At 31.8% G+C, this 16,326-nt stretch overlaps 1 protein-coding gene and 1 pseudogene across 1 annotated transcript; one reads left to right on the top strand and one right to left on the bottom strand.

Moving 5' to 3' along the window:
- The first annotated feature begins 2,556 nt into the window (after nucleotides 1–2,556).
- Nucleotides 2,557–3,684, top strand: LOC149515009 (uncharacterized; annotated as a pseudogene).
- Nucleotides 3,685–13,224: 9,540 nt separating this feature from the next.
- On the bottom strand, nucleotides 13,225–14,023 carry SIB2 (VQ motif-containing protein). Its single transcript, XM_022888348.2, has one exon. It carries the CDS (start codon nucleotides 13,845–13,847, stop codon nucleotides 13,407–13,409), a length of 441 nt encoding a protein of 146 aa, XP_022744083.2. The 5' UTR covers nucleotides 13,848–14,023; the 3' UTR covers nucleotides 13,225–13,406.
- Nucleotides 14,024–16,326: the final 2,303 nt, after the last annotated feature.

Here is a 16,326-nt window from a genome sequence, read left to right on the forward strand (position 1 = left end):
CACAACAAATGCAATCCTCACAACCAATAAATATAACTCACTGTTAAAATGTTCCTTCTACTATCTCCTCTATGCGAGTTACACTTCTAGCCCCATAGATCCTTATGTATCAATAAACATGCAATAAACTTTTCTAGAGTTTTACCATGCATTAATGACCTAGATTCAGCTCTTAAATGCCCAAGTAGCTACCCAACAAAGATTACTTCAACACTACCAATAGGCCACCCAACAATCACCATAACAAAGACCTTATCCTAGAAAAAGCTCAGCCTCTTCTTTTCAAAAGCCACTCTAAACCCCCTTAACATCTAAAACAATAAGCCACCCAACAATCACGATAAAAAAGACCTCACTTTAGAAAAAGTCCAGCCTTTTTTTCTCGAAAGCCACTCTAAACCCTCTTAACATGCTAAAAGCTACCCCCAACCCATCCAAAATAATATTTACCCCACCAAACCCATAACACAAAACCAAACCCTCAACACAGAACCAAACCCTCATTAATATCAACCAGAAAATAAACTTGTAGCATAGGTTACAGCTTTTTAAAAGGAATTGGCTAACATAAAAAAAAAATAAAAACTTATAGTGGTTAGAAGATAATCACAACCTTTTAATCACCCTTATAAGATAAGTCGACATCCTCACCTCTTTGAACCTCCGTAAAAAAACCTATAATTGGACTATTGACTTAAAAAACCACCTTTTCCATTTCAAGACATTTATGGACTTTCACAATGCCTTAGATGCAGTTAAGTGTAAAGTTTTTACTAAGAGCTACAAGGTAGAGCCCACGCGCAAATGCAAAGCTAATGGGGTTGGCGGAGCCATGGCCCCAAAAAAAAATGGATAATAAGGGTTACTTTAAGGTAGGCGTAACTTGGGATGTGAGATGGCAAAGGCCATGGCCCCTCCAAAGGCATATAAAATGTGTAAATTTTATGTTTTGTATATTATTTTATTATTTTTATTATTTCATTAGTTATTTTTTATTTATTTATTTTGCCCAATTTTAAAATTCAAGTTAAATTGAAGCCCAATTTATCATTTAACGTAATTAAAATCCAAGTCAATTATTTTATTGTTATGTCTATGTATCTTATTAACATATCTAGTTGTCATCTCTTTGTAGCTTTTATCAAAATAAGGTTTTTTTTTTAATTCTTCATCTAATTCTCAAATTGGCCATATCTTTGTTTTAGTAAAAATAAAATTTTCATTTTAATTGGTGTTGAGCGGTTGAAGTACTCTTTTGACTTTTGAGAAGACAAATAAACAGTCACATCATTTTGTTTGCCTTATTTTTCTCTTAAATAACAAGCCAAGTGGATGCTTTGGATCAACTATATTTACTCATAGTGATTTTAGAAATTGAAAAAAGGTACATGAAGAACATAATTGTGTTTTTTTTTACTCATATGGGAAAAGGTTTGAATTTAACACATAATAATGCATAAAGAGTTTAAGTAGATTTAATGAATTAAGAGCAACATATAAGAGTATCACTTGATAGGCACACAACACAACAAGTTGCAGTTAATAATTTATGTTTGAAAACTAGTATAGATGTTGTTCAATGGTTGACATTTTAGGTTATGCCTTTAGAGGTCATGATGAAAGTTTAAAATGAAAAAATTGTAGAAACTTTCTTGAATTGGTAAAATTGTTGACATCTTATTATAAAAAATGTTATAAAAAATGTTATAAAAAAAGGTTGAAGATGTTATAAAAAATGCTTTACAAAATGCTACATGTACTTCTTCAACAATTCAAAAAAAAATTTTTTTTGCACGTTTATGCTAAAAGGGTTTGTGATGCAATTCATTAAAAAATTAGTGATAGAAATTTTTGCATTATTGTAGATAAAGCCAGAGATGAGTCAAAAAATGAGTAAATGGTAAATTTTTTAAGATTTGTTGATAAATAAGGGTTTGTGAAAGAAAGGTTTTTTTTTTATCTAGTTCATGTTAAAGATACTTTAGCATTGACTTTGAAAAATGAGATTTTTAATGTTCTTTCCCATCAAAGTTTTGACATATAGAATCTTTAAGGACGTGGATATGATAGAGTGAGTAATATGCGTAGGGAGTTAAATGGCTTACCAGCCTTGATTTTAAAGGAGTGTCCATATACTTATTATGTTCATTGTTTTGCTCATTGACTTCAATTAGCATTGGTTGCAACATCAAGAGAAGTGACAGAAGTGCATCAATTTTTTAAAGAATTGATTGATATTGTTAATATGGTTTGTACTTCTTCCAAATGTCATGATGAATTACAAGAGCTCAAACAGTTGAAATTGCTCATTTAATTTTTATTGCTGAGTTAGAAACTGGAATAGGTATAAATCAATTAGGTACTTTACAGTGTCCATGTGATACTCGATAAAATTTTCATTTGAATTCAATTATCAGTTTAATGAAGATGTTTTGTGCAATATGCACTATTCTTGAAAATATAAAAAATATTATACATAATTATTCTCAATGAAGAGATGCTCATGTTGCATATAATAAGTTGAAATCTTTTGAATTTATTTTTATTTTACACTTGATGAAGGAAATTATGGGGATTACTGATAATCTTTGTCAAGCTTTGCAACATCATTCTCAAGACATATTGAATGCCATAAATCTCGTGTTGACAACCAAAGAATTGATTCGAAAGTTCAGAGCAAGTGGATGGGATGAATTATTGAATAATGTGACGTTATATTGTGAGACTTGTGAGCTAGATACTCCATATATGAATGCTCTATACATAGCAGGTCGTGGTCGTAATAAGAAAAAATATGTTACATGAATCATCATTATAGAGTAGATATATTTTTTGCTACAATAGATACTCGGTTGCAAGAATTGAACCATAGATTTAATGACCATGTTATTAAATTGCTTTATCTTACTACATCTTTAGATCCCAGAGAGTTTTTTAAATCATTTGATGTTGAAAAAATTTGAAACCTTGTTAACAAATTTTGTCTAGAAGATTTCATTCACTAGGAGAAAGAACACCTTCCTTATGAGTTGAGACATTATAAAGTTGATGTATGTCAACATTCTGATATGAAAAAAATATTGACACTTTATGAACTTTATAGAAGATTAGTTGAAAGTGGAAAGTCAGAGGTATATCCACTTGTTAATAGATTTATTCATCTCATATTGACTCTTTCAATTTCAATTGTATCTATAGAATGTGCTTTTTCAGCTATGAATATTGTGAAGACTTAACTTCGAAGTAAGATGAAGGATGATTTTTTGAAAAATTCTTTAATTGTCTACATTGAGAAAGAAATTATAGAAAAGTTTAATACTGATGTAATAATTGATAAGTTTAGTATGATACAAGAACGAAGAGTGCAATTTAAATATTATTTTTATTTTTTTAGTCTATTCGTGTTTAATAGTATAATTTTTTAATTTTATTTTTAAAAATTTAAAATTAAAAATAAAATTATTTTGGTCCCCTTTCATCCTAATGATGGCTTTGCCTTTACTCGTACATGGTTCTACTCGATGGCCCATGAGACTATTAACAACTTTGATATGCTCAATTGATAGTTCTTAGCCTATTTTATTAGTAGCAAAGACGTTGTATGCTCTTTTGAGAGCTTATTTGGTTGTAAAGTTAAAATCTGATGAAACTTTACAACAACACCTGAGAGGTTATGTGCGATAATCTTGGAGACTAAAGACCTAAACAGGAAGTGGGCTATTTAGGCATTCACCTTTAGGGTAAGACATGATCATCTTAGGTACTTTTTCACTGAGAACAAGCCTAAACAATTGTATCAACTTTATAAAAAAGATAAAAAATTTGTTGTGGTTGAAGATCTTAAGGCTAAAGATAGAGTTAAAATGTCTGAATAGTGCCTTGAAAGTCTGTAAGGTGACAATAAGCAAACAGAAACCTCCAGTCAATGGTTCTATGAGAACCACCAATTTTATAACCAACCTCTTAAAAAAAAAATGGCATCCCAACACTAACTAAAGCTCCTAACAATAGCCCAACCACTACCAAACCATAAACCGAACCTTAAATGCTATCACTCAATGACCCACCCAAAAAACTAACTAAAGATTCAACTAGATAGACCTATGTGTAGAAAGCTAGAATATCTGTGACATTTTAACTATCACTCAACATGCAACATCTATTAATGAGTGTATAGCCCTCTAAAAAGAGAATGAAATACTGAAGGGCCTAATTAGTGGTCAACCTATTTACCATGTTGAGTGCTAGAACAACCTACTAAACTATTTGCCTAAAGACACGCTTGCACAATGTTATGGCTACCGACATGGCCCCTTAAAAACTAAAGATGGACAATTAGCATATGGCATTTTTTGAAGATGATATTGACATCTTGGTTTGACAATGGCAATGACCTAATTTTGGTCTCAATGACAATCGCCAATTTTCATGTGCAAAAGATTTTAGTCGATAGTGGGAGTGTTATTGACCTAATCCAATATTAGGCCTTCAAACAAATAGGGTTTTTCGATAATGATCTCCAACCATTATGACCTATATTCGGCTCTGCCAATCAACCTATTACTATAAAAAGGTCTATCACTTTGTCAGTTACAATTAGGGATGAAAAGCATACTCTAACAATAATAATATACTTTTTTATGGTAAACCAACCCTCTATAAACAATGTCATTTTTTACAAATAATTGATTAAGAAAACAAATATAGTTATTGTCATATATTGCCTTATGCCCATAGAACGTGGTTTATGCAAACTAATTAGGGGACCACTCAACAATCCCACCTATTTTCCCTATAGTTAACACAAAGGTGAAACTAGTAGGAAAAAGAGCCCCAAGCCTCTAAACAGCCCTCAAAGAACAAATTGGTAGGCAACCTACATCCCTATAGTAGTACACTTTATTGACCCTACTTAGGCACAAACCTTCAGCCTCAATAGCCTAGACACATACAATGAAACAAGACAGCGTAAAACTTGCCCTGTTGAAAAGATTGTACCAATCCAATTGTATCCCCCAACCTAAAGTTTATCACTCAAATAGGTTCCCTATTAGAAGCCAAATCTAGGAACATGTTACACCGATTTTTGTAAAAGAATAAAGATGCCTTCGCTCGACCACTACTAACATTGTAGGCATTTATGAACATGTTATTGCCTACCATTTAAATGTAGACACAATAGCTAAGCTAGTTAAACAAAAGAAAAAATGTTTTACCCTTAAGCGTATCCAGGTAATTTGAGAAGAATTGGATAAATTGTTGGCAACAAACTATATCAGAGAAGTAAAGTATTTAGAGTAGCTAGCCAACATGGTAATGGTGAAGAAGGCTAACAAAAAATGGCACATGTGTGTAGACTTCATAGATTTTAATAAAGTTTGCCAAAAATACAACTTTCTTTTACCTTCTGTTGACAGACTGATCGACCTTTTTACGGGTCACAAATATTTGGGCTTCATGGATGCTTTCTATGACTATAATCAAATCAAGTTGGCAAAGGTGGACTAGAAAAAGACCATGTTTTACAATTAAAGATAGTTTGTTTTGTTATACGATCATGCTTTTTAGGTTCAATAACATAGAAGCCACCTATCAGTAGCTTGTAAATAAAATATTTAAAAGACTAAATTAGAGAATTTTAGACGTTTATGTGAATAATATGCTAGTAAAAATCCTCACCTTGAAGTAGAATGTATAAGACATAGAGGAAACCTTCTATGTCCTTCACCACTACAACATGAAGCAAAACCTTGTCAAGTGTACATTTAAAGTGAAGGCAAGAAAATTCTTAGGGTTTATGGTCTCTAACAAGGGTATTAAGGCTAATCCAAAAAAAAAAATCATAGCCGTCCTGAATATGAACCCTTTGAGAACCATTAAAGAAATGTAGAGGCTCATAGGGCAAGTGGTAGCTCTCAATAAATTTGTGTCTAAGTTGGCAAATAAGTGCTTACCTTTCTTCAAAGTCTTTCGAAGTGCCACCAAATTCAAATGGAAAGACTAGTTCCAAAAGGCCTTTAAAGAACTCAAGCAATATCTCAGCTCACTTTTATTACTCGTCAAACCTGTCTTTAAAAACCTTTCTACTTATAAGTAATTACGTCAAATGAAACTGTTGCTATAGTACTAGTTTGAAATAAGAATAACAGCTAGATATTCTATCATGGCATTACAAAATTAAAAAGTTAATTACACAAAGTTGGAAAAAAATGACTTTGCACTAGTCATCACCATTTGTCAATTGAGACAATACTTTTAGGCATACACCATTATTGTACTTACTAATCAGCCTCTCAAAAAAATAATACACAAGATAGACACTTCAAAAAGAATGATGAAATGGAGTTTGGAACTCAATGAGTTTCATATAGAGTACAAACCCAAGAAAGTTATTAAAGCCTGAACCCTTATAGATTTCATCACTGAATGCTCTTACTGTTAAGACCATACCAATACTTGTTAATGACCCCAACCCTCAAAATATTAACAAAAAAAAAGAGATAGACAAGCCAACCAATACCTCTACCATTCCCTCTAGTTTATCAGATGCCCTCTGATATCAAGCTCTCTGTCATAGCAAACTTGGATGCCATATGCCAATGGCTCTTTAAGAAAATATGGTTTTGGGGTTGGAATTTTATTATTAAACCCTTGAGGGCAAGAGTGGCAATATAGGTTATGTTATGAATTTTTTATCTCTAATAACGTAACCGAGTATGAAGCATTAGTAGTAGGGCTATACTTTATTATAAGTCTAAATGTGAAATACCTCATCATCTATATTAATTCACACTTGCGGCCTACCAAGTGAATGGTGAATATAAAGTTTGAAACCTTACATTTGCCAAGTACCATGCAATCATTCGTCAACTTAATCAGCCCTTCACAACCTTTTCTCTTGAGCAAGTCCTTTATATCGACAACACTAAGACTGACTCCTTATCTAAACTGACGACTTCTATAGAGATAAAAACTTATGGCAAAATCTTGCTGGAGTACGTACCAACTCTTTGATACTTACAGCTTGCCCTAGTTCTATGTTTAGAAAAAGATAGTTGGATAAATCCTATTATATCATACCTTAAAGGCGAATACTTCTTTGATTGCTCAGTGAGCAAAAAAATTACAAAAAGAAAAAAGTAACTAGATTTTCACTTTTAGTGGACACACTCTACAAGAAAGCTTTCTCATTTTTTTTTCTCATATGCTTGGCACCAGTCGAGTTAGAATATGTTTTAAACAAAATCCACGAAAGGCTATAAGGCCATCATGTAAGTGGACAAGCATTAGCATAAAAGGCACTGAGACAAGGTTATTATTGACCCACTATAAAAAAAGATGCAGTTGACTTGGTTAGAAAGTATGACAAATGTCAGTGATTCACTAAAGTCCCATGACAACGAGCAAAAGCACTAAATCAGATTTTTAGTTTGTGGCCATTCACATAATAGAGCATTGTTATCTTTGGCCTTTTTTCTATAGCAATAACTTAGAAAAAGTTTATAATTGTTGCTTATGACTATTTCATTAAGTGGGTTGAAGTAGAACCTATGGCCATCATTACTATAAAGACAATGGAAGACTTTGTGTGAAAATTTATAGTGTGCAGGTTTGGTTTTCCAAACACCATTGTGGTAGATAATGGAATCCAATTTCAAGCTAACAAGCTAAAGTGCTTCTGTCAAAATTTTAAAATAGCCATGGTTTACATCTCAATAGCCTACCCTTAAACCAATGGTCAAATAGAGTTGATGAATCAGAAGATCTTGATTGCTTTGAAGAAGAAACTTGATGAGAAAAAATGGGCTTGCATTAAAAAAGCCCTTAGAATACTTTGGGCAATCGAAACTACTAACCATTCGACTATAGATGAAACCACATGAGTTATAATACAAAACTGACAAGTCACCTAAAAACTTTCCTAACCTAGCTTTGATGCACTAAATTTTCACACAACAATACAAAGCCTTGCCTTTTAATTTACTGAATAAATTAACATTTGCATAAGTCAACTAAATGGATTAAACACAAACAATTACTGCAAAACTTTGATTTTTATTAAAAACAATTATTTAAATACATTGGATCTAAATAAAAACAAACATAAGGAAGATAAAAAATTTTTAAGAGGCTGCAAAAGCAAAAATATCATCAGTTGCACTAGAGGAACATTAGCTGTGTTAGAGACAGAAGGAATAACATCAACAATGCTACTAATAAAAATAGGCTCAATCCTAGAACTGTTAACTTAAAGGTCCCCAAAGACAACAGGCAAGGCATTTAAATCAAAACATGTTGAAATCCCATCAATCCCTTCAGACACCCTCTTTAGTTAAGCCATTACTCTAAGAACTCTAAATTAATGTCTTCTTGTGGCATCTTCATCTCTAAGAAATCCATCCACCTTTCTCAAGTCCAGGGAGCCTAATTGTAATTGGGCATTATACATGGCTAACAACTTGTATTGCTTGCCAGTAGCCAGTCACACACTGTTCTACCAACCTCTTTAAAGACTCAACACGTTTTCCCTCTAGCTCTACCTTTAGCTTGGCCAACTTTTCCTTTAACTATTAAGCTCACGGTAAACTTTGGTCCCTCTCTACTTTAGCTTGGTTAGTGCATATGGTGGTTACCAATTGCTTGCCTTGTAACTTGTTTTTCTTGTCTTCAACCTTCCTGAGGTAGCAGCATCAAGACATTGCTATATAGTAGTGTTTTTCCTAGTAGCCTTTCTTAGTTAGGCCTCTAACTCTTCTACATTCTTTTGTAACATGGTGTTCAAAGTCTCTAAGCCCTTTATAGAAGCATTCTTCTCTCATAGTAAAGTATCATAATTAGCCTTGACTTGGGCCTTCCTTGTAATATCTCTCTTTTGCACCTAGGATCCTCTACAAGTAGCCTCACTTGCTCATTAAGGCACTTTATTTATCAAAGATTGAGCAACCATAACCACTTTTAGTTAGCAACTCTATTCAATACATATAAAGTACAAGCACAAAATCACTACCTTTTCTCAAACACTTCTTTTAGCAGCCAAAAATAAATCATTTTGTAGATTATTAGAAACTATTATACTTTTTTATTAGCAAACTAAGGCAGACTGGTAATGGTCCTCAAGAAAGCAGTTGCATGAGGTAGAATGGTATGTGGTTACTTATGAATGAATTAAAGTCTAATCCAGCCATCTTGTTTATCTTTTCATTAGAGTACCTAGTGAAAAGTGCAACAGCTCTCAAGGGGGCCTTCATCTCCTTATTGGTAGGCCTGCTGATAGTAGTATTGACCACCACAATGAGTTAGGATAGCTAGTGACATAGTTGATAGAATGAAAGAAATAGTGCTGGATAAAAATGACCTTGGCAAACACTTGTCGTTGAAAGATGGGATTAAACAACTATTGAAAAATGATAAGCATTGAAAATCATTATTTAAAGCATATAAGGCACCATAATAGCTACCAAATGTTGAATCTCACTGACAAGCACTACAACATTGGGCATGCCGAAGCTTCTCACTACTTATTTTTTGACAAAAGGAGGTTAAACTACAAGGACCCATTTTCCCTTTATTTTTCCTAATGGATGATCTTCTAAAGTTTGGCAGCACAATCCATTTCTACAAAGCATGACAAACATTAGGATTAGTTCGTTATAATTAATAAGCAATAACATAATGTAACTACCCTCATTAATAACCCCAACACTCAACATGCCAAAGTCTAGCTCCATTGACTCATTTCTACCTAACACACCTCCATTGCCCTTATCCATGCTAATACCTTAGGCCACTTCAATATTCTGCCCACCAACATTCTTCTACGCACTAATAGAAATAGCTACAGTTAGCCTCTCCTCAACTCATTGTATGCCACTGGCTTAGGAACCCTTTAGCAAACCACAGGCTTTTTGGCCTTGACTACTATTTTTTTCACTGTAGTAACAAATACAATAATTCCATATCAACATCAATTTTTTAAGACAACAATTGAATACACAAAATGACACATAAATAACTAACTTACATTTTTTACCACCCAAATCTTTCTTCATTTTGGGTTTAGGGGTTGATACTCCTAACTCCTACTTATAATCTCCACCTTTTTCTCTTTTTTTGTCCAGCACCTCTTGTAAAGTAATGGCCAAGCTTTGGTTTTCATTTGGGATAAGATAGTAATTATGAATATTCTTGTGAGTAACCAACTCTTGGAAGGATAGCTTCTCATCTTTCAGAGTATTCACATGCTTTATTTCATTTTTTCTAAACTCTAGAGTCTCCCTCATCAATGCACTGGCACAAGACTCACTTGATCTTAAAATCGAACTGCACACTAAGCTTTTTAATGTGGGTCATCACAAATCTGTCATACATAGGATGGTTGTTGGATAGTAGCTCCACCACACATAACCACCCAAGAGCTTAAAGGTAGTATAGCAACTCATTAATCTCCTTTAGTATATACAACTCCAGAATCACATTAATTGAAAAAACCCACTTTTTTAGATAGCAATAAATGAAATAAGTTACCATATTGCCCAAGCAATAGGCACTAACTGTGACACTACCAAATTAAAAGTGGCAAGCACTAAATGGAAGATCGGATCTAACAAGTGAAACATGTGATAGAAGTTATGTAGATATAACCCTACCAGTTCTTCATTTGCTCCAACCTGTCCGATGGTGAAACCCTTGAGAGGTAGTAAGACAAAAAATATGGAGTTCCTTAGGTTAAAAGCCACATGGTAAACCTTGCACAACACCCATAAAACCTAAACTAAATGCCCTTTTTACTCGAAAATAATGAAGTAAGTCTAAAATTTCTTTTTCTTCTTTATTTACACTTAGCCAAACACCATGTCAAAACAATACGAATTAAAACACTATTTCAATCGATTACAAAATGGTCCATGTTAATTCCCTAATTAGAACCGATGCTTTAGTTACACATTTTTTCAAAAAAAAAAAAGAACTCATTTATTCCCTCTTATGTAAACTAGCATAATTTAAATTTTAAACCCACCAATTGTGCTTATTAACCTTTTAATCCTATTACACCATGTGTCTTGCATAGCCGTATACTTTAAAAACACGGATGTGTGTACCACAACACGCCCATAGATGTGCTCTACCTATGCACACTATGTGTATCACACAATATTTGGGACAAAAACTTTTTCCTAAGTCTTCACTATTGGTTCCTTATATCTTGACAAAACACATAACTCGATGAGATAACATCCTTCGCCTAAAAAGGATACATAATCAAAATGGCTCATCGAGACAGCATCCCTCGCCTTAACGGGACATGTCATCAACACGATTCATTGAGACAATGTCCCTCGCCAAAAAGAGACATGCCATCAACATAGGTTTCTCAGATAGTGTACATTGTCTAAAAGGGACACATCATCAGCATGTCTTCAACAACTCTTGCCAAAGGTCTTAGGCTAATCACTTTATAACCCTCTAGACTTGGAGGGCAATTGTTGTACCTACCTACTTAGACAACAAGGTCAATCTCCATGATTGCCAAGTCAGTACATGCCCAACTACCACATCACCACACAAAAGGGTTGATATTCAGACTCCTTGCCACAAAGCGGGCTTGTCCTTACCAAGAAGAGACAAACCTAATCTATCTCCATTAATGTCTCATCAAGGCATCATTTCAAAATAGACCAATTAGCCTCCAACTTGCCAAATCATAAATGTAATCCACGCTTGCTTAGGATTATTAAATAAAATGTACATTGATCCAGGTGGCCCTTCCTCAAGCTCTAATGAACTTACCATCAATTATTAATTATCCTAGTAATATCACATTCTTTCCATATATAAGGTAAAAAGAAATTAGATATGAAATAAACTAAAATTTTTTTCCTCGTAAACTTCCTAAATAATTTTTATAATTTACCTTTTTCCTCACTTAAACCTTATGTACCTGACTGACTTAAGCATCGAAACTCATCTTAAAAAACTAATTATAGTGCCTCTGGATTGTGTTTTCCTACTACAAGTTCATGTTATCTTTCATATGATTTCCAAGTATCCTCTTTTCTTACCAACACTCAAAATTTTAATAATTTTTACTTTTTATAATTTATCACAAGATACTATTATATTTATATTTAAACATATATTTTATTCATAATTTTAATTTTATAATTATAATATTTAAATCTTATTTTTTTTTAAATCTCACCATATTCGCATTCGTATTTATTTAAGTGAATCGAAGCAGCCCATACATCCAGAGAGTTTAAAATTTTGCTCTTACATGGACCTATCCGTACTTGTAGGCCAGACCCACACTCCCACACTGATTAGTTCATGCACCTCGCATAATTACAACATCTTCAATATCAATATCCTTTGTATGTGTAGGTGTAGCCAAGAATCATCAGCCTACAAATCTACTTCAAGCTATGAGCCCGGATGGATATTATGGCAGCTTCTATATGATGAGATTTAAGCCATCAACAAGAAGTCAATTTGATTGATTACCCATTTGGATATTTTTATTTCGACGCCGTAATAACAATTTTGTTTCCAAATTGTTTATCGAGGGAAGAACCCTTCAATAGTCTACTGGAGTTGATTTTTTTTCTTTTACTTTTAGATCCAAAATAATTACATCAAAATTTGAAAGAAAATCTCAACTCTTTTTCGCTGGGCGTGAAAAACTTTTGAATTAGGAAATATTTTTTTTACTTTTCTTATTTTGATTTTATTATTTAAAAATTGTAAAATAAATTTATTATTATTTTATTTAATATAATAATAATATTATATAATAAATTAATAAATAATAAATTTTATTATTATATAAACAACTAATAAATTCATATTTTATTAAATTTTATAAATGATAAATAATTAATTAATTTTATAACTATTAAATAATTTAAATTTTTATTAATTTTATCTTTTAATTTAATATTCTTAATAATCAATTTTTTCTCTCTCTACAATTTATCTTACCATTACTGTTTTGATTGCATCTAAATATATCATTTTATTATTGATTTTAATTTCATTGATATTACAACCAATCTCACTTTCAATATTATTTTCAACATCACCAGAGATAATTTCTTGCAGGCCTCTTTTCAAACCGGCCCTGAAATGCATGAATTGACAAAGAGAAGCAATAAAACTCAAGATACAACTGCAACTACTACAATCTCCATCGATGTTTCTTGCAACCCAAACAATAACATCATCAGATTCATTCAAACAAGAGCGAAGAAAAAACATCATATATAAAATAGTTAAAGAGATTACATTAAGTAAACAAGACATTAACGTACGTTTAAAACACCCAAAAGAACAGCAGTCAAGGCCTAAGAGAGCTAACTCAATTTACATTTTAATCAAAAGGCTCCTCAGCCGCATTTCAAAGATTTTATTTATGACGAAAGGCCTGGAGGCAAGATACCTATAAAATTCTCTAGCATCTGGGGTGTAAAAACCTCGTCAAAGGTCTCAGAGGGGACATCCTGATCATGAGAGTACTGTTGTTCATGATGATGATGACCAGCCGGTTGCTCCTCTACCCTAGGGACCTCTTGCGCATGATCATCGATACTTATTTTTGCAGCATCCGGGACCGTCTGATTGCCGCCGCCGATGTCTTCGTCGGTGTCGGTAAACTTGGTTGGGTCAGGCAATTCAGCATCTTGGCCGGTGAGCTCTTGCACTAAGGCCCTGAATTTCGACGCACTGGTCTTCACTTTCATGGGGTTGGATATGTATACTACTTTGATAGGCTTATTGTTGTTCTTCTTCTTCTTGGATTTGGCCTTTTTGGCTGCTTTGCTTTCCTTCAAACTGCTTACCGAATTATCCATTTTCAGGCCTTCAAACTCTATACCTCAAAAGGCTACTAATTTTCGGTAGAATTAAAAGACTCTTAAGAAGAGGAGTTTTTAGGGAAAAGAAACAAGTTTCCCGGAAATTCAAGATCAGAAAAAGAGAAGATAATAAGAGAACGAAAATCAAATAGAAAAGGAAAAAAAAAAAAAAGTTGGGACGTTCGGATACAATCATCAAAATGAAGGCATATGAATGTACTAATCCAGACGCTACTTAAAGCGCGTTTCCGTCCCACTCATTTGAGTAAAAAAATGATTTATCATTGTTTTTTTTTTTTTTTTGGTTTCAATGTGTAGCAGTAAATCATTTTTCTATTTTTAAGTAGACACCTGGACAACATATCATGCCGTACACTGCTGATTACTTTCGTTTTTGGGAGAAAAAAAACAATAATTATTATATATTCGGGTCCACATTATGACTCTTTTCAATAATTTTACTTCATTTATGTATCAATTAATTTTTAAAATATCTTTTTTTCAAAGATATTTTGTCATGTTCATAGTTTTAAAAGTTATAAAATGAATTATTATTTTATACATTGGTGGAATTTTTAAATTTTATAAATTAAAATATTTTATTTTTTATTTTATTAATTTTTTAATATAACTTAATGGAGTATGTGATCATTCTTTAATTTTATTGATGAAAATTTTAAATTCTACCAATAATATATTAAATAATTTTTTATAATATATAAAAAATATTTAAATTTACAATAACAATAGATTTCGTCAAAGATACTTGAGCCTCATTTTTTTTTTTAATCAGCAAGTTGCTATGAGATGAGTTTATTAGGTTATAATCCCTCCAATTTCACAGTAAATAAATATGAAGATCCATATAATATATATAAAGACTTAAATATATATTTGTAAAATAATTTTTGAAATGAAATCATGAGATTTTCTTATTCATATAAATTTAAAACCAATATTTAGAGGGTGAGATTTGGATTTAGAATAGAAAATCTAAACAAATTTTTTGGAATGATTCTTAAGGAAGTTGAATCAGAATTTAGTGACAAGTCACTTGGATAGCATTTGGAAATTTCAAATTAAAATTAATAAATTGGATTTGAAAAAATTAAATTATTACTATAATTTTATTTTCGTTTTGGAGGAAGGAATATTAGAATCACTTCTCAAATCCATTGATTTGTACATATTTCTTCTAAGTAACTACTTGGATAATAAAATAATTCTCAAAAACATATACTAAACTTTCTTTAGAATACCTAAATAGTATTATATTGAGAAAAAGTCATAAGCATATCCAATTTTTTTTTATATTTAGAAGAAATTTTATTTGAACGAACTTTCAGTCAACAATATGTGCATTTATTATTAAATCAAATAATATAATTATATATGTTCATCTCACAATTAACATAACAAATGATTAAATCCAAATGCAATCATCATAATAAGTGTATTAAATTAACCCCAATTAAAATTTTTTATCTATTCAAATCTCTAATTTTTTAACTTAAGAAATTTATGTCCTAAATTTATCCAAATAAAAATTTTCAAACCCTACAAATTTAAATAAAACACACTCGAAATAAAAATCTAATAATAACTAAACATATTAACAAAAAGTTAATTAAACACTCGTTATGTTTACTAGTTGGTTTCCAAAAAAAAAGTTGGGAAGTCGTGTTCTCAACGCGCTTATTTAAGGCGTGGAAAAAGGAACCAAAGGCCGAAGCTGGAGCCATCAGTGTATAATAATTCCACCACGTGGCTTTCACCGAAAGACTGGTTAGATTTCTGGCGTCACTGCTTCCGCATGAGGTGACGTCATCAAAACCAAGGTGGCCAATCAGGTTCGAGATGGCACGCTCCGACCGGCTCGACTCGATAACTTGATCCGAGTCGTCTGGAAGTAGTGATCCGGTGTGGATGACCACTGTGGCTTTGACACGTACTACTAGTTAAGTGTACGATAAAATTAAATTGGATGGTTGGCGCATCATAATATCCTAACAACACTTCAAACAAAAGCCATATTTTCGTAATTAAGCTTTTTTTTTTTTAATACTCACAATTCATTTCTTTTAAAAATATATAAAAATTACAATTTTTGGCAAAAGTGAAAAACATTTAATGTGTATGTTCTATATTATTGATGTATGAATTGTTACATTTCCTTCAATAAATGCATTTTATTTGATTTATTTTTTATTTTAAAAATAATACAAAAAACTAAATTTATTATTATTATTATTTATCTTATATTATTCTGAATTAAATAACAAAACTTTAATTGTTATTATTAATACGTAATATAATATTGAATCCTTTTTTGGATACTATTATAATGACTAAAATATTTTTAAAAAATCTTTAAATTATTTTATTTTTTTAAATAACCTTCAATATTTTTTTTATCTAAATAAACCTTCATACTTTGATTTCTATCTAAATAAATTTTTATTTTAAACAAAAAATG

This window comes from Durio zibethinus, chromosome 14 (assembly GCF_047325235.1).
Source record: "Durio zibethinus cultivar Kanyao isolate XHJ-2024 chromosome 14, ASM4732523v1, whole genome shotgun sequence".
Taxonomy (NCBI): domain Eukaryota; kingdom Viridiplantae; phylum Streptophyta; class Magnoliopsida; order Malvales; family Malvaceae; genus Durio; species Durio zibethinus.